Source organism: Salvia hispanica, chromosome 3 (assembly GCF_029641045.1).
Source record: "Salvia hispanica isolate PSC_SH4W2 chromosome 3, Shi_PSC_v1, whole genome shotgun sequence".
Taxonomy (NCBI): domain Eukaryota; kingdom Viridiplantae; phylum Streptophyta; class Magnoliopsida; order Lamiales; family Lamiaceae; genus Salvia; species Salvia hispanica.
In genome coordinates, this window is record NC_142694.1 from 53,222,360 (window position 1) to 53,245,352 (window position 22,993).

The window sequence follows — 22,993 nt, forward strand, 5'->3', positions numbered from 1 at the left end:
TATTTTTATTTTTATTTTTATTTATTTTGGCTACGATAATGATTGGATCTATAACATGATCTTTTTGTTTCCAGAGTTTGGATGTGCTTTAATTTATGCTTGTTCCGATTTTTTTTCTTTTTATAACAGAAACTTATTAGTATAATCTTTTTTTCTTTACATTGGGTGGATTTTTTTTTTCTTATTTAGGGGTGAGTATAATATTACTAGTTTCGATTAATTTATGAATTTTAAACATATACCGATATACGAGTCATGTACAAATCATTCGGATGTGTTCAATTGATGTTGTGTTATGGAGTAGTATATATCAATATCATGTGTAGTTGGATTTATTTCGTATTGTTGTTGACATGATGCTAATTTAAAATGGGTAGGTAATGTGACAGGCTGACATCCATGGACCATGGTCATCTTGTAATTTGGGATGACAAATAAATGCACTTTTCAGTTTTCAGATCCGTTTTAAATAGTATTATATCATTTTTCCAGCAAAATATGTCATATTATAAAACAACATAAAATTTTACGAGGTTTTATTTTGTACTACACCCTCCGTCCCTCCCTCCGTCCCGCTTTAGCAGTCCCATTGATTTTTCTGCCCTCTTTTTATAATAATGATATGAGAAATGATATATTAAGAGAGAGAATAATATAGAGAAGAGTCTTATTTACCATTTCTCCACTTTAACTATTTTTTATTATTTTTACAAAAAGATGGCAGGAAAGTCAATGAGACTATTTATTATCACACTCAAACCTATATGATATAAGAGCATCTCCAATGACTTTAGGTCAGCCACATGCTAGCCACTCTCTCTCCCTGCCACGTCATCAACACTAAAATTCCAGATGCCACATCATCATTTTACTCAAATAGGCTAGTCTAAAGCCAGCCACAGACTAGCCGCAATAAAAATAATTCAAAAACAACTACATTTATGGAATTAAATTTACGATACATTACGGAATTAAATTTACGAGACATATACGGAAAAATTCATTCATTTCATTAAAAAAAAGAGGTACATAGATAAAAAAAAAATACATGATTTTTTTTTTTAAAAACGGGCTACCACACACGAGCCCCGCCGCTCTCTACTCCTCATCCGGCACTCCTCCCCGCCGTAGTCCTTTCCGTGCGGGCAGTTCCTCCTGTAGGCTGCTCTAATCTTAGCCCACATGTTGACAATCCGCTGGTTGTTCGCAACCAGCGGATCGTCGCAAACCGACAACCACGCCTTGGCCAGGGCGACGTACTCATCCTCCGTCCACTTCCTCCGCGTGGGGCTGTCGTCAACAGCCGGCTGCGACGACTCGCCGACCACCTTGCTCTTCCCCTTAGTCTTCTTATTCTTCGGTGCGGCCCGACCCACTGGAACGGGAGTGTCCGCCTCCCAATATCGATCCCCAGCTCATGCAATGAGAAACGGTCATCCCCAGTGAACTGCGTCTCTACTAGGGTCGACGTTTGAGATGAAGCCGTCAAAAAATCAAGAGAGGGACGATAGACCGTGCCCCCCCCCGGCAATGGCGTATATATAGTTTTTCAAAAAAATTCAAAAAAAATAAATAAAAAATGGGCGCTGGCCGATCGGCACGCCACAATGGCGGCCAGCGCATCGGCGAGCACATCGGCGAGCGCCTGAAAATCGGCGTGCGCTCGCCGGTTTCTTTGCCGAAATGTTGCTGGCATAATTCGACTAGCCGACCAGTCACCGGCTAGCCGCTATTGGAGATGCTCTAACTACTTATAGTCAATAAATCCAAAAAAATATTTAAAACTTTTAATCCACATATCAAATAAAACACTAATATCAGATACATAAAAATAAATCAATATTTATTTATATCATTGATATCTTGCTCCTAAAAAATACTAGTGGTTTATATGAGCCACAATCCAGTGTATAAATTTCACCTTCAATTTCATATTACAATTATCAAACAAATTCTCTAACCAATACATATAACCATAAGTATTAAATATCATAAACAATTTCACATCCATGCGTGTATGCCTCTCTATCCAGTTTATTACTCCCTCCATCCTACAAAAGATGTCACACTTGTGGGACGACACAAGATTTTAGGAGGTTTTGTTTTGTGTGTTAAATGGAGAGAGAAAATATAATTTTTATATTCATGTGAGAAAGAACTTTTTTCCAAAAAGAATGTGACATCTTTTGTGGGGCAAACTAAAAAGGAAAGCGTGACATCTTTTGTGGGACGGGGGGAGTATTATGTGACAAATCAAGTCTGGTATCTGCCCGGGATTTCCAATATGCCAATATGATTTATCCTGAAGGTCCCACTGTGATTGACCCGAAGGTCCCAATATGATTGACCCGAAGGTCCGTAGGTCCAATATGATTGACCCGAAGATCCCAATATGTCCATTGTGATTTCAAATTTAGAACAAGACCGTTACAGATCCTCTTTAGTCATATGATTTATACGTGCCCAATACCAAAAGTAAAAGTATCTATTGAATATCTATATCATATTCCAACAATATATTCCAATACAATCTATAAAACACATCTTGCACCAATCCAATATACATACTATAATATTCTACCATCACTATCAAATAACACAACCATATTAAGTTCGCACCATATAATCCGATTATTCCCTCTAACTAAACCAACCACATAATAAATATAAAATTAGAAACATGATTTATACCCAGCTGATTACTACTATTAATCGAATCGTGCTCCTAATTTAATCTCCTGCTCTAAAACTCTCCATCTTTGTTAATTTTTTCTTTTTTTCTTTTTCTTTGCTCTTCGGGAACTTTTCTAATACTCCATAACTCTCCTTCTACTCACCAAAAATGGTACGCATATATTTTTCCTCCTATGTAGAAAATAAGGTTGGCTTAGCTGATTAGTCATCTCATTTAAAATATTCCACATATGCACAAAAATCATGCATTCCTTTTCCTACTTACACGTGTAGTATCCTATTTGTAAAACTTACTATTATTTTAAATAGGGTGGCAATCGTGCGTGTCGGGTCGTTATTATGTCGACACAATAACGACACAAACACGAACACGACCCGTTAAGAAAACCTCAAACACGAACACGAACACGACCCGCTACCCTCAGACACGAACACGACACGAACCCATTAACGACACGAACCGTTTCGGGTCAACACGACACGAACACGATACGAACCCATTAATGACACGAAAATAAGTATTGAAAAATGAAAATAATAAGAATAATAATATTAAAATATTATGTGTTAATAAGAATAATAATATTAAAATATTATGTGTTAACGGATAACACGAACACGACACGAACACGACATGAACACGCATTGTTAACGGATAACACGAACCCGACACGAACACGATACGAACACGACACGAAATTTTCGTGTCCTTAATGGGTCGATCTGATAAGGACACGAACACGATAAGCTCTGACCCAAACCCATTAATTTCGTGCCGGTTCGTGTCGTGTTATCGTGTCGTGTCAAAAATTGCCCGCCCTAAATTTTTAAAGCGTAAACATAATACTTTTAAAAGCCTAAAGTTTGATTACTTTCAAAAACTATATAAAAAATGCACCCCATGTACATATAATATACTCCTATAAAAATAAACATTACACATTACAAAACTAGTAACTTTCGCATAATATATTAAAACATCATTTTGATACTTATCTATTATTTTTTTAATATACATAAACGACAATTTAATATTTAATAATCATAACAACATGTTATTATGTAAAATAGTAATATGATTCGGGTAAGTGATGTTTACTCCGTTCACGAAAAATAAGACACATTATGAATGACACGAATTATAATGTGGAATTAGTAAAGTAAGAGAAAAGTCACGTAATAGTGTTAGTGGAATGTGAGGTCCATATAATTAGTAAGAGAAGAGTAAAAAGTAAGAGAGAAATTGAAAACTTTCTATTTTTAAATGTGCTCTATTTTTCGTGGATAACAAAAAATGACAAATGTGTTATATTTTCCGTAGATGGAGGGAGTATATTATTGTGAGATAGAACTTTTTCTAAAAATGAAAATGTGATATTTTTAGTGGGACAAACTAAAAAGGAAAGTGAGATAGTATCTTTTATGGGACAGAGGGAGTAGTATACATTAGAAATGTGATTTTACTAATCATACCCAAGTAATCTCTCCATCCGTGAATAAGAATCTCATTTATTTTTTGTGCGAATTTTAAAAAATATTAAAAAAAAGTAGGTGAAAAAAGTTAGCGAAATATGTGTTACGTTTATATATATTAATTAGTGTTAAATAAATGTGAATAGAATGAGTTGGTAAATCGTGGAACTTAGTATATTACTTTTATTTATAATTAAAAGTTAACTGAGACTCTTATTTGCGTACGGAATAAAATAGAAAATGAAACTCCTATTTATGGACAGGCGGCAGTAATATCCAATCATTACCAGAACGGCCTTATGATTGGATACAGTATGATGATTATTATCATTCAATATCCATCCAACATATATAGGGTAAAGGCCTGAGAAAAAGTCCACACCCCATTATGGTTACTGAGCAAAATAATTATGAACGAGTCTTTTAGCTAGCGACTTCCTCTCAATCATGATGAGCCATATTTGGAAAAGTTGAAAGAAAAGTTTTTGAGTGCAAAACTTTTTTTTAATTAAATATTTATTGATGAATTTGGAAAGTATTGGAAAATAAAAAGAATTGAAAAATGGGAATCAATCCGTTGGGTAACGAAAATTAATGAAAAATGTGTATTCTTGCATTGTTAAGAGTTACGTATTGATTTCAAGTTGAAATAAAAGTCGTCACCTGAAGGTGTCTTTATTTGTTATTGAAATTTCTAGCTCGAACCACCCGAGTGACACATAAATAAGAGTCTGATTATCCGATAGAATCACGTGATCAAGTTAAATTTTATCTTGCAAGTATTATTTTATATCTTGATAAAATATTATTCTAGGATTATTTTATATCTTAATACCAAGATTATATCGGATAATCAATATGATTCTAGGTTATATCTTCGTAAATACATAATCTAGGATTAAGATATCCTCTCTTCAATTCTCACTTTTTTTTCATTCTCAATTTCACCATTTCTCTCATTTTTTTCCTTTCTATTTTTCATTCTTCAATTCCCTCTTTCGTTCTGCGTCTGTCTGTTTCTTGCTCGATTCTAATTTTTTTTTCTCAATTATACTTCTTTCAATTGCCATTCAACAATAGCTTGGAATGCTTACGCTGATTGTCAAATTTGTTCTCAAATTTTGACCCACCAACTTTTTAAAACCATTAGCCCCAAATCTGAAAATTTGAGACTTTGTCTTCTGATTCATCTGCAAATTTGATATTTTTAAAATTTTAGGAGAAGTAAAAAATTACAGCTGAGAGATTTTTGGATGCTGAGAAAAAAAGGTTGTGGAATTTCAATTTCTTTGATTAATATATGTTGTCTTTTGGTTAATCTTTGTTTTAGAGTTTGAGTTAGGAGAAAAAAGAAGTGAAATCTTAACTTCTCTCTGCAAATTTGGGGTTTTTAAAATATTAGGAGTGAGAAATTACAAGAGATATGTTGTGGAATTTGAGTCTGTAGAAAAAACTATGGAATCTCAATTTGGAGAAAAAATTTAGCTTTGAGATAAAAACCTTATGCAGATGAACTCGAGAATCAGATTTGGCAAGAGATATAAAATGTAAAAGTAATTAACAAACAATAATGTATTGTAAAACTGAAATAAAATGGAAAAAAAGTGACGCTCACGCTGTTTGAGCGCTCAGCAGAGCAATCCGCCTCAAAATTATATCTTATATAGTACTATGAGATTAAGTCAATCAATACCGAAGTATACGAGGTGATCAAGTTATTGAATTTTTTTGGCAACTTTTTAAAAGAGATAAACTATAGTAACTTTTTGTTGATTTTCAATTGACCAAATAATTCTGTACTTTTGAAATTAGAATAGTAAAATGATTTTTTTTTTCAGTTTTTCACGATTGTCTTATAGTAGTAATAGTCAAAATAAAAAACAGTAATATGATACAATTAAATATGATGTGATACAACAAAAGATGTTGATCTGAACAAAATGGTGTCATTCTATTTAGAGTATTGATTAAAATGACACTGATTTTGCATAAATTCTCCATTATTAAATGCATCGAGTATAATAGTATTGCTGAAATAAGCATATGTATGAGAACCTCAAGAATATTCCGCAGCATTAAAATTGTGCTTCTCAACACTGTTACAAAGAAAATTAGTGCGCATACGTCACCATTCCTGTCATCACTCATCAATACTGATTGAGATATTATTTGCATAGTTTGATATATAGTACTCCCTCCGTCCCAGAGTATTAGACTCGTATACTATTTTGGGGTGTCCCAGCATACTTGACCACTTTCTATTTACAGTAAAAATTAAAGAATTTAAGTAACACCCTTATTACAATTAGGATTAAAATAATGTTAATTAATTCAATGTTAATTGAATGGAAATCGGCCCAACCCACCAACATCATTTCATTTTTGTGTCTTCTCTCTCTTCCAGACTCAATCCCTCATTCTCTCTCCACGCCTCTTCCAAAAAAAAAAACCCTAGATCTAACATTTTCTCTCAAATTCACGCATCCATGGCTTCCAACGACGAAATATGTGAGCCTAATCCAAGCGATGATGGGTGGGTTAACCCCCGACGCCCCCTTACTCGCTCGCCGTCGTGGTCTGCTGGCAGTGGCAGTGGCGGAGGAAAATCACTCGTCGTGGTGCAAGGAAAGAGGAAAGCTCCGGTTGCCGACGCCACCACCCCTGCCATAAAGAAGTTCAAGAGCGGTCAGCTGAAATTAAAAGATCTGAAAGCTGTGTTCCAACAAATATCTGACCATGATGCTGCTGCCGCCGGCGAAGATCCTTGCGAACGTGATATATATGCACCCGTGCATTTTTATGGCTTCAAATAAGGTTAAAATTGATGAGATCTTTCCTCTGTTTTAGTTTCTCTCTATCTGAACTTGCTGAATTTTTTTTGTTAAATTTGCTGAAATTTTTGATTAAATTTGCTGAATTTGTTTGCTGATTTTGCTGAAATTTTTTGTTAAATTTGCTGAATTTGTTGAATTGTTTGTGTTTGTTATATCTATGTGTATTGTTTATATGCCTTGAAATGTGTTATTGGTTGAAGATGAGAAGTACTCACAATTGAAGAATGAACACATACTTAAAGTCTGACTAAGATGCTTTTTATTGTTGGTGTGAATTATGATGGTTGTGTAAATTGTTGGTGTGTGAATTTTTTATAGATGTACTACAACCAGCATTTTTCATCAAAAGCTTTGTGCACAAAAGATTTGTTACACCTACAATAACAAAATATTGACATGCTCCTACAACATGTTTACAAAGTACATGTTGCTACAACATCTCTCCAAAATAAGATTCACAAAAGTTTCTTACCTTCCCAAAAGATGCATAGTTGCAGTACTTCTTACCTTCCCAAAAGATGCATAGTTGCTACTGCAGTTACTGCTCATTGCTGAGTATTTTCCAATTCCAAATCTTGCACAATCCTTCTTATTCCTTCATTATGCCCATGCCCTTGTTCTTCCAAATAAGCAATGCAATCTGCAACTAGCTGTGTAGGAACTTCTAAGTTCTGAGGCAGTTGGTCAGATCTCCTTAGAGCATTTTTCCCCATATGGGGAATCTTGTACCTGTTCTGCCCCTTACACTTCATGATCTCAATCATGCATCCTTGAAGAGACATGAAAACATTGTCTAGACTTATAGGAGATAGTTCATGAAATGATTTTTCCACAGCATTCAATAAATCATCCAATGTGTTGCATGCAGTTTGTTGCTGAAGTGATTGTATTGCTCGAAACCACCCTAAGTCATTCACATTAGTATCTGGTGAGTTAGGGGGTTGTTGCACCAGCTTCATGTTGAACCCGTTCTGATTTGCAGCAGCAATAAAATCCACATCTTCATTCTTAATATGTGGCTTTGCATTATCTTGTTGGATATTGATTTGCTTACTTGCTCCCTCCGGCCATTTTGCCATGATGGCTGGAATAATCTGTTTTTGCATTCAATTCTTGATTAATTGCATTGCATCCCCTCAATTTTCATCATAAGTTGAATGTGTAACTAGAATGCATACATTAAATGCATGCATACAAAAATTGAATTGTAAATTCTTCATTCAATGCATGCAATAAAGTTAGTTTAGAAGCATTAAAAACACTTGTTATCACTGTAACATGTAACTGCAGCAACATCAAAGTTAGTTTAGAAGGCCATACCTTATTTATTACACAGTCCTTTGTCACTTGCTTTGTGATGCTATCGATTGGTTTGGTTTCTATTGTTCCTGCCCTTCTGTTTTTGCTATTCCTCTTTGCTGGAACCCTTTCTATGAATGGAAAAATACCTATCTTACCATCAAACAGAACCTCTCCGTTTCCTCCAAATAATGGTCTTGCAACAGCGCACATAAACATGATTTTAGAAATGAACTGCTTATTTTTGCATGATCTGTGTGGTTCTTCCTCTTCCGGTGCCATATAGAACCTATGTGTACCTTTCGTGATATAGAACCATTTTTCATCAATGTGGATTGTGTTGTGCATATCTTTGAACTTGAGTTTCCTTAAAATCCTATCCAATTCTAAAGCCTCTAGTGTGAATCTCATCCTCAACAATTTGTTGGGGGCTGTTAGATCAGGCTTAATGGCTGATGTATGAGCTCTAATCAGCCCTGCTTGCACCCATCTTCCTACTGTACTCTTAGAGCATCCTAATCCAACAGCCAATATTCTGATACTTCCTCTTTTAGTGTAGTGCAAACTTTTAAGTAAAACAAGATCAACTTGAATACGTCTGCTACATGGTTTGTTCTTCCTATGATTGATTACCTGCATTGTTTCTCCTCTTGCTCTTTGTTTTGTAGCTTCTGACCAATATCTTGTGCATGTAGAAGCTGATACGTTAAACTTCTCCCGAGCTTCCTTCATCGTGCCTCGCGGTGGCTTGCCGTTTATGCATCTCTCATTGATGAACTGCACAATTTGTTGCTGAAGCTTTGTACATATACTTGTGGCAGATCGCTGCATTCTGGATCTTTTGTGTTGTGTGAATGTAAAGTAGGTGTAAGAATATTTATGACACACTGGAGTATTTATGTTAGTCTATGGCGCCACTAATAGTGATTTCACTGAAAATTTGAAAATTTTGAACAGATAGCATATGTGGCAGAAGTGGCGCCACATTTTTTAACTTGAAAATTTCATCAGGCGCTAAATGTAGCGCTAAATGTGAATCAAAGTGAATCAAAATTTCAATTTAGTTTTGATCTTTTCCTAGTCATTGATTATTTTAATGTTTGCAATACATATTGTTTGAATTATGCTCAATTTGAACTTGACGTCGCATTTAGCATTCATTAAATATGGATACTTTTAATATGAGTAAAGTTAATTAGAAATATGCTTCGAAATATCAGTAAGCTAAATACATGCATACAAAAAATTAATTCCATTTATTTTAAATTTAAAAATAAAAATACATCATATCACCTAATCTACTTTATTATCAACTTCACTTACACCACTAAACATCCCCTCCTAAAATCCTGTGTCCAAAAGAAGTGAGTCAAGTACTCTGGGACGGAGGGAGTAGTAGTTATTTATACAATGATAAAAGAGAAATTAAAATTGAATTGTCCATGGGAATTAGAGATGATCTAGATGTCTCCCAGGTTCAAATATGTCAATATAGATACTCCATAACTTTAGTTGTTTATTGATACTGTATAGAATGCTAGCTAGTTAATAGTAGTATTACATATTGAAGAGTATCTTTAAAACGACGACATTATTTTTTTTTAGAGTAAAGGCTCAAAGTGGTCCTTAATATATGACGATTTTATGATTTTGGTCCAAAACATTATCTTTTAAATTATTTGGTCCTCCACAATTGAAAACGGACCGAATTTAGTCCTTTTTGGATGGCACCGTTAAAAATTGACGGTAAATTCATGTTTAAGCTATTTTTGATGGGATTAGGTAACTAAGTACTATGTTTTATTAACTACTCCTACAAGCTAAAGTATTATTAATCATTTATCTAAAAAAAGCTCTGCGCGGTGGCGGAGAGGCGGCGCACCGCCGCGTTCCCGCATCATACCGGCGGCGGGAGGTACTTCTCGTCGTAGTTCTTATTCGAGAACATGGACGCGATGGAGAACGACACCGCACCACCGCCAATCGAGCAGAAGCAAGAGGGTTCCGGCGACGGATCTCGACTGAAGTCTTTGCTGGATCAGAATATTATGAAATTGAAGTTCAAATTGCAAAACAACACCAAATTAGGATTCGCCGACGGTGTCAAATATAAGAGATTCAATTCCAGAGCTCAAATCCCGATCGATTACTTAGAAATTCTAGAGTAAAACACCTCTCACGAGCACGATCTCATGAAAACAGCTGGGTGGTGGTCGTTGCTTGGATGGGCAAACTAAGAAGGAAACTTCTTTGCAACCATTGCCTCTCCAAGTTCAATTTGTTGTAAATCCGAGCCATTTTCGTTGAATTTCTATGTTCCATTTAAGAGGAAGTCAGCCCATTTTTGTTAGATTTTTTTTTGTTCTATCTTCGATTTGGTTCGATTGTTAGGGTCGATTCTGGTTCAAGGCTGTGACGATTTCCAGTTGAATTGGTGTTCTTTCTAGTTGAATTTTTGGGTTTTAGCAATTGCCGGAAATTTCAGTGATTTAGCTGCACACAACGTAAACGTTCATTTATCAAATCATTATTATTTCATTACTTTTTGATTAATGAAATTAATGGGATTTTCATTATTAACAAATTAATTTAAGTTGAGGAGCGCGGTGGAGGAGATCGTGGCGTCGATAAAAATGTTGGGCGAAGGATTGTGAGGATGGAGATGGCGAGAGATGGAGGCAGCGAGGATGGAGATGGAGTAGAACGAAATGATGCTGGAATCCCAGAAGCAAATTGTTCGATGCATTATTGAAGGGATTGTTTCAGCTCAAGAACAACAAGAAAAGGGTGAAAAAGTGAAAACAGACCCATCTGCATATTCACCTCTTACTATATTTTCTTCTTTTTTTTCCAGCTAATTTGAAATGCTTATAATATATGGGGTTTGATGCGTAATTTAGTTTTAAATAAATTAAATATTCTAATTAAACTCATAATCCAGTCAAAATAGCTTTAAAATGCGTTGACCGTCAATTTTTAACGATGCCGTCCAAAAAGGACTAAATCCGGCCCGTTTTCAATTGTGGAGGACCAAATAATTCAAAAGATAATGTTTTGGACCAAAATCGTAAAATCGTCATATGTTAAGGACCACTTTTGGCTTTTAGTCTTTTTTTTAATATTAGAAGATGTTTGTAAGTTGTTTGAGAGGGTTAACAATGTCTTTTTGGCCTGTATAGTGAAATGTCTTCAAAAAAGTTGAAAAATAGCTTTATCTTTATCGCTATAATAACCAATTTCAATATTTTTAAATAATAAATGGATTATCAAAATCTCATAGTTACATTGACATAATAGTCTTCCACAGATAGACTATTTCAAAAAATGGAGAAAACTATATATTATAAGAAACCAGGTTCTGCATGCTTATTAGGAAGAAGAGAGCAACTAAGGAAATAAATAAAAAAGTAGATGAAAAATACAGTATGCAATTTTCAATTTATTTGAATAATAACATAGAACCAAAAAATAGTACTCCCACTACTATAATGATAAAGAGAGACAACAAGAATCGTGAGAAAGCTGTATATGCCTATTGCCTATATTGATAAAGAGAGAAACTAAATGGATGTACGTAAATAAATAAAAACAGATGAAAAATGGTTGAGTTTTTAGTCATCAACAACCAATTCATATATTTTTTCGAATAATAAAACTGATTTCCCGAAATCAGTGTGCCATAGTTACATAAACAATTCTAGTCTTCTCCATACAAAGATAATTTTACAGAAGAGAGAAATTACAAATTTTAGTAAAGCGGTTCTTCTGCCTATAAAGATGAGAGCAACTAAAAGAATTAAAAAAATAAAAACAGATGAAAAATGGCTCTATCTACTTGTCACTGACCAATTTTCAGAAATCAATATGCCATATTGCATATAAATCAGTTAGTCTTTTGCAGACAAATATAATATTGAATTCATTATGCAAATATATTGCTAACCTATTTTCTCGTTACATCATTATCATAACCGTTGTCAATGACGAGGCTGCCTTAGAGTGAAATTTTATTCGGGAAAAATATTTAAATAATGGTAAGTTCACGTTTCATACTTTTCAAATGCAACGTGGTCGGTTGTTTCAAATTAGTATATTACAATCAAAATAAATTTATAAGTTTTTTGACTCACTCACGTTCAGCTGTCAAATTTTTTATTTGAAAATTATTTATTATACTATACCATAATTACCATTTGAAACCAAAAGTTATTGTAAAATCATCAGACTTAATAGTCAATTATATTACTATTAAGTAATGAAACCAAGATTATATGCTAAAATGATTATATCTCCTATTTGGGTATATTAAGTTCTAGTTAACAAGTTTAAAATTATATTAAAATAAAAATTGAAGTTTATGAAAAATATTAACAATTAATATAAAAAGGTAGTATAAAATTATATGCGAAAATGCTTTGTTACTAATTTTGCACGATTTTTGTATTACGTACAAATATAATAAAAACGTCATACGATGAAACTACTTTACGTGCCAAATTGTATAACTACTTTACGTAGCAAGTGTGTATCACTAATCACTTAATTGCATTAAGAATATCTTAGAAGACATCATGATGGGGCCATAATGTCAATATTGGGCCGGGGGGAATCTCCTACGCCAACTTTCCTACTTCATTCCGATAAAATAATCTTAAAACATGTAAGTCATGATGGGATTATTATTTTATTAAGTTGATGGTGTGGGTTAGGAATGGAGTAGAAAAGATGGTGTAAGAGATCCGATCCGATATTGGGCTAGCTAAGGTAACTTATAACAGTTGTGTAATATTTTCTGATATGTCTTATGAATAGAGAGTGGCAAAACAAACAAATTTATCGACATTAAAATTAGAAACATGAATTCTTGGATCAAGACCTACATACAGCCAAGCAAGTACTTATGTGCTAAAATTAAAAAAAACATATTCTTATTTTCAGAATAAATGAGTCCTTGATCTAATTATACAGAAAAATAGATTAAGTTAGGAGCCCATTTAGAAGTTAAATTCCAAAATTATCTGAAACAAATTGAAATAAAATTATAAATTTATGAACTAATCACTAATGTACTATTAAATCAAATCCAAAATAATGAAATAATTAATAAAATAAAATTAGATATTCAACTTATGAATTTAATTAATTGTCGGACTTAATTAACTGCACTTCCATTAATATGAAGGATTAATTAGGTCGATTATTAAATCAAAACTTCAGACTACTTGTTACTACTTCAATTATTTATCCAATATATGAATTTTATCAATTGGGCCCACGGCCCAAAATTACATTACCCAAATAATTTAATTAGTTATGAATCCAAAGATTAAATTAACCAGATTCAAAATAAATAAACAAAAAAAGGATCAACCCCGATCTCGTGCAAATCGGGGTGGGGGGTTCGACCAGGGACGAATTAAGCATTAAGCTTGAAGGGGCGAATCCCCCCTACTCATATCACCTATATATAAATAATTTGCTATAGAATTTTTCATTTTAATCTTTCATTAATTCTATTCTTTAATTTTTAAATATTAACCTTCAACATTTTGAAAAAGTGTAATTTTGGGCGATATGGAAATTGAAGCGGTGTAAGCAAGAGATCAATTGCTGTTAGTGCAGTTGGCAACAGAGGGGCAAATCTTGCTACAATGAGTCTGAGTTCAAATTCCACTGTTGTCGTGTAGTTGTTTCCATCTCTCAGGCACAAGTGTGAGGCCTTGGGAGATGGGCTTCTGGCCCCCAAATGGATTAAGGCCTCCCCCTTAAACAACCTCCCCTGTGTACCCTGATTTAACGCCCTCACATGATATTGGGCTGGAGTGTAGGGGCCGCCAAGACGACGGAATCGCCTTTTGCTGCAACGAAATGGATAACACAAGTCGTATGACTCATATCCAAAGACAACTCCAAACGACGTAGTATCTGATTGAATCAATTTGCCGAAAGCACCCGAGATCATACTACGCCGAATCTGGACCCCGTAATGATGGGCTGCGGCCTGGATTGCAATTAAAATGTTTCTGAATAACTTTTATCTTTTATCACATCTTTTCTATATACAGGATTAGCAGGGGCATATTGGTCAATTCTAATGTAGTAAGAGAAGTATTTTCTTTAGTCTTCATAGTTTAAAATGTGTAATTTATTGCCTCCTAACGTAATTGTGTTAAGTTCAGATAACGTGGTACTAGAAATGGTTATTTTCCTTTATATTTACCGTTGTATTGCATTTTTAATACAAATAAATAAATAAATACTTAAATCCCTTTAGAATAATACAAGTGTAGGAATTAGGATGGTCTACAAATCCACCATCCCTCCTGAGAGATCAAAAAGTAGGGAATATTAAGATTATAAACTAATTCTCAAATTTATAAATTGTGAAAGAGTAAAGATCAAAATTGATCCTTAACATATGACCATTTTACGTTTTTGGTCTTAAAAATTAACGGTCAACGGGTTTAATTCCGATTTTGACCAAATTAAACTTTTAATTCTGATTTTTTACTCCCTAATTAATTCTATAATTATTTTAATAAATAATATGAAAAAATAAAAAGAAAATAGTTGACCTGCGCCCTCTCCCTCCTCCACTCCCCTGCCAACCTGACCTCCGCCGCCCTCTCCACCACCGCATTCCTCATCGACGCCGACTCCGGCGACCGCCTCATCAACGCATTGAACGACATCACCGCCAGCATCAGGCAGTACCCGATCGCCGAATTGACTCCAAAGAGAACCGCTCCGGCGATCTGGCAGGGCCCCCAGCGGCGGCCACCGAGCTTGTTGAGGAGAGGAGCCTCGGCGGCGGAGGAAGGAGGGGGTTTGGCGACGGAGAGGAGCTTCAATCGGAGGCGGCGCTTCTCCATGTACTGGTAGAAGGCGCCGAAGAGGAAGAGGGCGAAGAGAGAGAGGAAGTAGCCCGACCAGGAATTGGTCTGCCATGAATCGAAGAGGATGGTGACGCTTCAGCCCCATTAGAAGGTCATGTGCATCATCGTTGCAGATGGAGGAGGAATTTGGGGTTTTTTGTTGTTTTTTAGGACGGGTTGGTTGGAATGAGAGATTGCGACGCCGAGGGAGAGGAGAGAGAAGTAGAGGACGGGGAGAGGACGAAAGCAACGTCGGTTTTGGAGATGAGTGAAGTGAGGGAGGAGGAGAGGGAGGTGGTGCGCTGGAGGAAGCCGGAGTAGGTGAGGCTGTCGCCGACTCTAAGGAATGCGGTGGTGGAGAGGGCGGCGGAGGTCAGGTTGGCGGGGGAGTGGAGGAGGGAGAGGGCGCAAGTCAACTATTTTCTTTTTATTTTTTCATATTATTTATTAAAATAATTAAGGAATTAATTAGAGTGTAAAAAATCTGAATTAAAAGTTTAATTTGGTCAAAATTGGGATTAAACCCGTTGACCGTTAGTTTTTAACGGAAATGCTGACGGAGGACCAAAATGATCAAATTTCCATATGTTCAGGACCACAAAATCCAAAAGATAATGTTAGGACCAAAAACGTAAAATGACCATATATTCAGGACCAATTTTGGCCTTTACTCGTTGTGAAAAACTTGTCCTAGTGGGCCAAGTATAAGAAGAGTCATTATATGGAGTTTGAAATAGTTTGCCACTTTTTCAAAAGTCATTAAAGCGTGTTACATTCTTCTACATATTACTCCCTCCGTTCCATAGTAATGGAGACGTTTCTTTTCATCACGAAAATTAAGAAAAATTGTGTTAGGTGAGTTAAAAACTAAGAGAATCAAGTGGAAAATGAAAAAGGTAAAGTGATGAAGACAGAAAAAAGTAAGAGAAAGTAAAGTAAGTGTGAGAAAATGTGTTGACTTTTACTAAAATGGGAAATGACTATATATTTACTATGGAACGTATCAAAATGACAAAATGATTCTATTACTCCTACTATAGAACGAAGAGAGTACTATTTTGTTCTTATTAATTACGTCCAGTTTATATTAATTCGTTTAATAATATGTTGAGATTAAATAAAAGTGCAAATGCTTGAATGAAAAAAAAAAATACTAATAAAAACCTACTCAAATAAACTTTCAATCATTTTCAATAATGATAAATGTACATAAATTGTATTATAATTAAATTTTTTGGGTATTTCACATTGAAAATTCAAGTATAAATATTAATAAATTTCAAATAAATTACTCCACATACTAATGATTCTGCAATAATTAAGATTTTAAGCATAATTAGTGGATCGAGTATTTGTTTGTCAAATAAAAGAAAACGAGTCTTACAATTTAATTTAGGTATTAAATTTAGGATCTTGATTATTATCAGGGATATTTTAAAAATGATAAAATTAAACAATTTGATTGATAATTTGATACTTATATTCAATTGAATCATCCGAGATTTCAATTGTTCTTAATCTTCTTATATTAAACTGAATCATAATTGAACAGTTTAATTGAATTTTATTTAGATCCAAATGAGTATTTATGCTCTTAGTTAATCTTAAATTCATTTGAACAATTTAAGTCGATTTAACAATCCAATCAAACATGGATTCATTTAAAATTCAATTGATTTTAGATCCAATCGAATGATTGGGAATATTTTTTTGATAGTTGATTCAATTTAACTAATCAAATGAATATTGGTTTCAACTGAATAATTAAGCTTAATTTTAAATTATAGTTGAATTTTATATCTAATTAAATAATTCAGTTATATTTATATTCAATTTATAACAAAGATCCAACTGAAGGATTCTGATATTTAATTTGAATTGAACTATTTATTGAATGGGTAGTGATAAATTAACAAAAATTGTATATACAAATTTGGATATTTTAGGTATTTTACCTTCACAATAAATTTATGATTATTACTCAATTTATGGTATTACATAATTAGCCTTCTATGCTCATTATGGAAAATTAAGTTTATCATAATCTTTATTACACATTTAGGAAACGTTTAGTAATCAATTCCATAGATACATTAATTGCATTTCTACTTATAACAAACGACTGCATCATTTTATACAAAAATTTTAATTTATATTTTTAGTGTTATCAACCAAAGAAATAATTTTATTTTGTATCTGATTTATTATTATTAAATAAATAATTCTTAAAATTTTAAGTTACAAACGAATACATGGCTATATAGTTAATATCTAAGTATTATAATCCAACAATTTAATTATAGTCGTACACATCTAATTATTTTATTATTAAATAATTTTTAAATTTTTAAATTATAGAATTAACTACATGCATATACACAAATTTATTTGTGTTACCATCAAAAAAATAATCATAGCTAGTCTTCACATCCAATGATTTTATTATTAATAATTTTTAAAATTTCAAGTTATAAAAATGACTACCTTATTATATAATTAATATCATAGTGTTAATAATCCAACGAAATAATATTAATATATTCCGCATCTAGTTATTCTATTATTAAATAATTCTTTTAATTCTAAGTTATAAAAACAACTACATGCATATATACTTAATTTCTGTGTTATAATAAAAATATTTAATCATAGTCATTCACATCCAATTATTTATTATCAAAATGATTTTATAAAAATGACTACATGCATATATACTTAATTTCTTTGTGTTATCATCAATCAAAATAATCATAGTATTCCCATCAAATTATTTTATTATTAAATAATTTTTATAATTCTATGTTATAAAAATGAATATGCATATATACTTAATTTTTAGTGTTATCATCCAACGCAATCATAATATATTCACATCCAATTATTTTATCAATAATTAATTTTTAAATTTCTAAATTCTAAAAATGACTACATGTATATACACTTAATTTCTTAGTGCTACCATCAAATGACATAATCATAGTCATTCACATCCATTTATTTTATTATCAAATTTTTTAAAATTTTCAAAGTTACTAAAAAATAACTACGTGATTATATACTTAATTTCTTAGTGTTATCTTCCAACACAATAATAATAGGAGTATCTCATATCCAATTATTTTATTATTAAATGCTTAGTACTTAAAATTCTAAGTTATAAAAACGACTACATCCATATGTACTTAATTTCTTAGTGTTATCATCTTGCAATTTAATCATAGTAAATTCTATTATTATTAAATAAATTTTAAAATTTTAAATTATAAAAATGATTACATGCATATAAATACTTAATTTCTTAGTGTTAGCATCAATGAAATAATCAAAGTCTTTCACATTCAGTTATTTATTACTGTTAAATAATTTTAAAATTCCAAGTTATTAGGACGATTACATGCATATATACTTACTTTCTTAGTGTTATCATCAAACAAAATAATCATTCATTCACATTCAATTACTTCATCGTTAATTTTTTGAATTCAAAATTATAAAAACGACTACATGCATATATACTTACTTTCTTAGTGTTATCATCAAACAAAATAATCATGATAGTCATTCAAATCTAATTATTTTATCATTAAATAATTTCAAAATTCCAAGTTATGAAAATGACAACATGCAAGTATACTTAATTTCTTGTTATCTCGAAATGATTCTAATAATATTACTACTCCTATTAAATAACTCTTATGATTCTAAGCCGTAAAAATAACTGCATGCGTATATATACTTACTTTCTTAGTGTTATTATCCAACGAAGTAATAACATTACTTCACATCCAATTATTTTATTATTAAATAGTAGTAATTATTAAAATTCCAAGTTAAAAATACGACATTATACTTAAATTTTTAGTGTTATCATCAAAAGAAATAATCATAGTTATTCACACCTAGTTATCTTATTATTAAATGTTTTTTAAAAATTTTAAATAATCATAATCATTCACATTTAATTATTTTATTACTATAAAACTCCGAATTCTAAATTAAATCATTTAAAATTTTAAATAATCATAGATATTCCTATCAAATTATATTTTTTTTGTTATAAACATAAATTTCTATAAGAAATTAATTTAAGATTATAAAATAATTAAATTTTCAATCTATTTTACAATTATTTAAGTACAATTTTAAAAAAATAAAAAGTACTTGCACCCTGAATAAGATATATTTACATGTATATGGAATAAAATGACTAGGAAAACTATATGTTGCAACAGTACTACTAAAACCGGCAAATTTATTAGGCCTGCTTAACCGGTTCTCCGGTTTTCGGGTACCCGGAATCGGAACCGGAACCGATCGGGTAATTGAAGAACCGGAACTGGAGACCGGTTCCGGTTCCGGTTCTAATGTTTTCATAAATTCCGGTTCCGGTTCCTACCCGGAACCGAATAATATATATTTGATCTGGTTTGACATCACAGACAACTCGTGGGCTAACGTGAGAACCATATTTCTTGATACTAAGTGGAGATAATGTAATTGTTGTTATATATAAGTTAAATCTAGTTTGGTGTCAGATTAAAATTAGGTAAATAATAAACAACTTTTCGTTAATTAGTATACTTAAATTAAAATTAAAACTACAAATCGGTTCCGGTTCGAAACCGGTATCGGCCGGTTCTTACCCGGTCGGTTCCAAACCGGAACCGGACGGTTCCGGATCCGGTTCCGGTTCCGAGATTCATGAGATTTTGCAACCGGATACCCGGTCAACCGGACCGGGTAGAATCGGAACCGGCCGAATAAGCAGGCCTAAATTTATCATACTTCAATTTATGAAAAGTCTCTAATTAAATGGCACCATTTTGTTCCATTGGTCAACCATATTTTTCATGTTTCCATATATAATCCATGTAATTGGTAGTGATTTAATTTAACAAATATAACAAAAAGGGTAATCAAGTAAAGGAATAAGTAGTTTATAAGAAAATCGGTTTAAATAAAAATCGGTTTAAAATTTAAGGGCATTTTGTATATACAATTTTTGTTAATTTATCTTTATCCTTATTGAATATTGGACTCAATTAAATATTAAATTTAAATTTAAATTCAATATAACTAAAATATAATTGAACAATTAAGTTGAATTTTAGATTCTTTTTAACAATTCAAGTTAGTTTAGATTATTCTTAGTTCAGTTAATCTGAAATCTACTTAAAATATTGAGATATATTGATTATGATTTAATTCATATACACAATCAAATGGATATAATATTCATTTGAGCCCTTGAGTTTACTTTTAAATTTAGTGTAGTCAATATTCAAAAACTAAGTTGGAAATTAGGATCAATTAAACGATTCAACTTAACACGTTCAAATGTTATCTACGAAAAACAATTACATATCAATAAACAATTCAACTTAACCACGTCTAGGTAGTAGTAACAACAATTACATCTTAATCACATTAAAAAATAATTAATCAAACACTTAATATCATTAAGATTTATTTTGATGATAAACAATTTACTAATTGATCTATATATTTTGCACTATTAAGTCTTGACCATATAAAAAATTTAATGAAACAAATATTAATGTCATTACGATTTTTTTTTACAAACCCAATAGTTAGATGAAAATAATTCATTGCTTGGTCTATCTAATTCTGTGTTAAATCTTAAGCACATTGAGCATCTAGTTAGTTTAATAAAATACTAATGTCATTAAAATTTCCTTTTTAAATTAAGTATTTGAATGACATTAATTCACTAATTGATATATCTATTTTGTATTATTAGATCTTAACCATTGGGATTCTTTCATAAACCAAACAGTTTGGATGAAAATAAGTCAATATATGATCATCTATATACTTTTGTGATATTAGATCTTAAACATATTAAAAACAATCTTTGATCAAACACTAATGTAATTAATATAATTTTAATTAAAAAATCCAAATTTAAAATTATAAAATTAAACCTAATATTGAAATAAAAGAACAAAGTGAAGGATGACAAAGGGAAGAGGAAGAAGAAGAAATTTTTTGAAATAATATCAGATTTATATTAGATCATTGAAATAATACTTATCATATTGAAACAATTAAAATGTGAAAAGTCGAAATTGCCCAAATGCTCAAAAGGGCATTTTCGGATAAAATGACCAATTTCGAAAATAAACTCTTAGTCCAGGGATATCTGGTGATATTTTTAAAGTCCAAGGACTATGAGCGAGATAAACCCATAGTCCAGGAACCATTTTTGTAGTTCACTCATAATAATAATAGTATAAAGAGTGGGAGAATGAGAGAATATATTATAATATCACTTTTGGTACTAGTTTTGTGTATGCCTAAAATATCCTCTATGACACAAATTGAAAAATGTACCCCCTCCGTCCCATAGAAATAGGCCTTTTGGATTTGACACAAGCTTTAATATATAATTAGTAAAGTAAGAGAAAAAAAGAAAAATTAGTTAAAATTATGCAGTGGATAGTGGCACTCATAAATGATAAAGTAAAAGAGAAAGAGAAAAAAGTTACCATAAATGAATATGGACTATTTGTATGAGACGGACGAAAAAGGAAATATAGTCTATTTCTATTGGACGAAAGAAGTATTTCTTTAGAAGACATTTTGAGATAAAAATTGCAACAAATATAAAAAAATGTGATTTATAGATACTAAAAACGATATAAAATAAAGATTAGGTATAGTTAACTCTAGTTTGTAAGCCTTTTATCATACTATAAGATCATACTTCAAATCAAATCATAAGGTTGCGTTTGATAGATCTCAAACAGAAACCACAGTAAAAACTTTGTGAAACGACCACACAAATTTCACACATTTATTCCGTACAACAAATAGTAAAAAGCAACCCGATTTTAAAAACCCGCAAATCCACGGGCCCGGAAGATAAACCCCGCGTCTCTCAGAGCACATCGCCGCCGCCGATCGCGCGCCTCTTCCCATAGGACGATGGGCAGTAATTCCTATCCGCATTGAGATCATACGGCGGCGTATCGGTGGCGAGCCACTGCTGGAAGGTGAAAGTCTGTTGCGCGCAGGGTAGGTGGTGACCAGGCGTGATGCGACCCGGAGCCGTCGGAGGCGAGGTGCATGTCGCAGACTGGTCCGCCCAGGCACGGGGCTCTGCCGCTGAAGATGTCCATGTTTCCTCTCTCGAAGTAGTCGTATCCGCGGCCCATGATCCCGCCCCATGTCTCTAGATTGCCGTTGTACATAGATAGCCTGATGATCGAATCGGTGCCGCCTTTAAAGATCGACCCGGTTTTGACGTACAGCGTGTACACACACTCAGGTCCACCCTGCGTATTTTTTTATTTCAATTTTCCATTCTCTAATTCATCGATCTAATCTGGACAAGTAATTAACATTGTTTCAATACAGAGAGACACTTACGGATTTGCATATGCTGAAGATGGAGAGGAAGACGAGGAGATTGATTAAATGGATGCTGCGCGCCATTGCTGCGTGTTTATGTTTTAGTGATCTGTTGAATATAAAGGGAATGGGAAAACCGAAAAGAAAGGAAAAGGTAAGATTACTTAAATCAATAGTATATATTTAGGGGGTGATCGGTTGACAAGATTGTATCCGAGATTAAATTTGTAGTGTGTTTGGTTAATGAGATTTATCCCCACAACTCAATCCTACATGGATAATCATGGGAATTAGTCATAGCTAACCCCCTATGACTAAAATAATCTCACAACTCAATCCTTGATTGTATCTTTGTATTATTTTATCTTGGAAACCGAACACCACCTTATTGAATTAAATTAGTACTACAGTTAAATGTATACCAAATAATTCCCCCTCAAACAT

General features: G+C 32.6%; 2 protein-coding genes and 1 pseudogene across 3 annotated transcripts; all 3 read right to left on the minus strand.

Annotated features, from left to right (window-relative positions):
* Nucleotides 1–7,546: 7,546 nt before the first annotated feature.
* Nucleotides 7,547–9,133, minus strand: LOC125210366 (uncharacterized). The gene is made up of 2 exons (XM_048109923.2): nt 8,322–9,133; nt 7,547–8,095 (listed from the first exon to the last, which is right to left on the minus strand). The coding sequence occupies exons 1-2, from the start codon at nt 9,129–9,131 to the stop codon at nt 7,547–7,549; spliced, it is 1,359 nt and encodes a 452-aa protein (XP_047965880.1). The 5' UTR covers nt 9,132–9,133.
* Nucleotides 9,134–10,197: 1,064 nt separating this feature from the next.
* LOC125210367 (uncharacterized) lies at nt 10,198–15,172 on the minus strand. The gene is made up of 2 exons (XM_048109924.1): nt 14,910–15,172; nt 10,198–10,333 (listed from the first exon to the last, which is right to left on the minus strand). Exons 1-2 carry the CDS (start codon nt 15,170–15,172, stop codon nt 10,198–10,200), a joined length of 399 nt encoding a protein of 132 aa, XP_047965881.1.
* A 6,730-nt stretch (nt 15,173–21,902) lies between these two features.
* On the minus strand, nt 21,903–22,685 carry LOC125209694 (PLAT domain-containing protein 2-like; annotated as a pseudogene). The gene is made up of 2 exons (XR_016136303.1): nt 22,568–22,685; nt 21,903–22,473 (listed from the first exon to the last, which is right to left on the minus strand). The product of XR_016136303.1 is annotated as a PLAT domain-containing protein 2-like (transcript).
* Nucleotides 22,686–22,993: the final 308 nt, after the last annotated feature.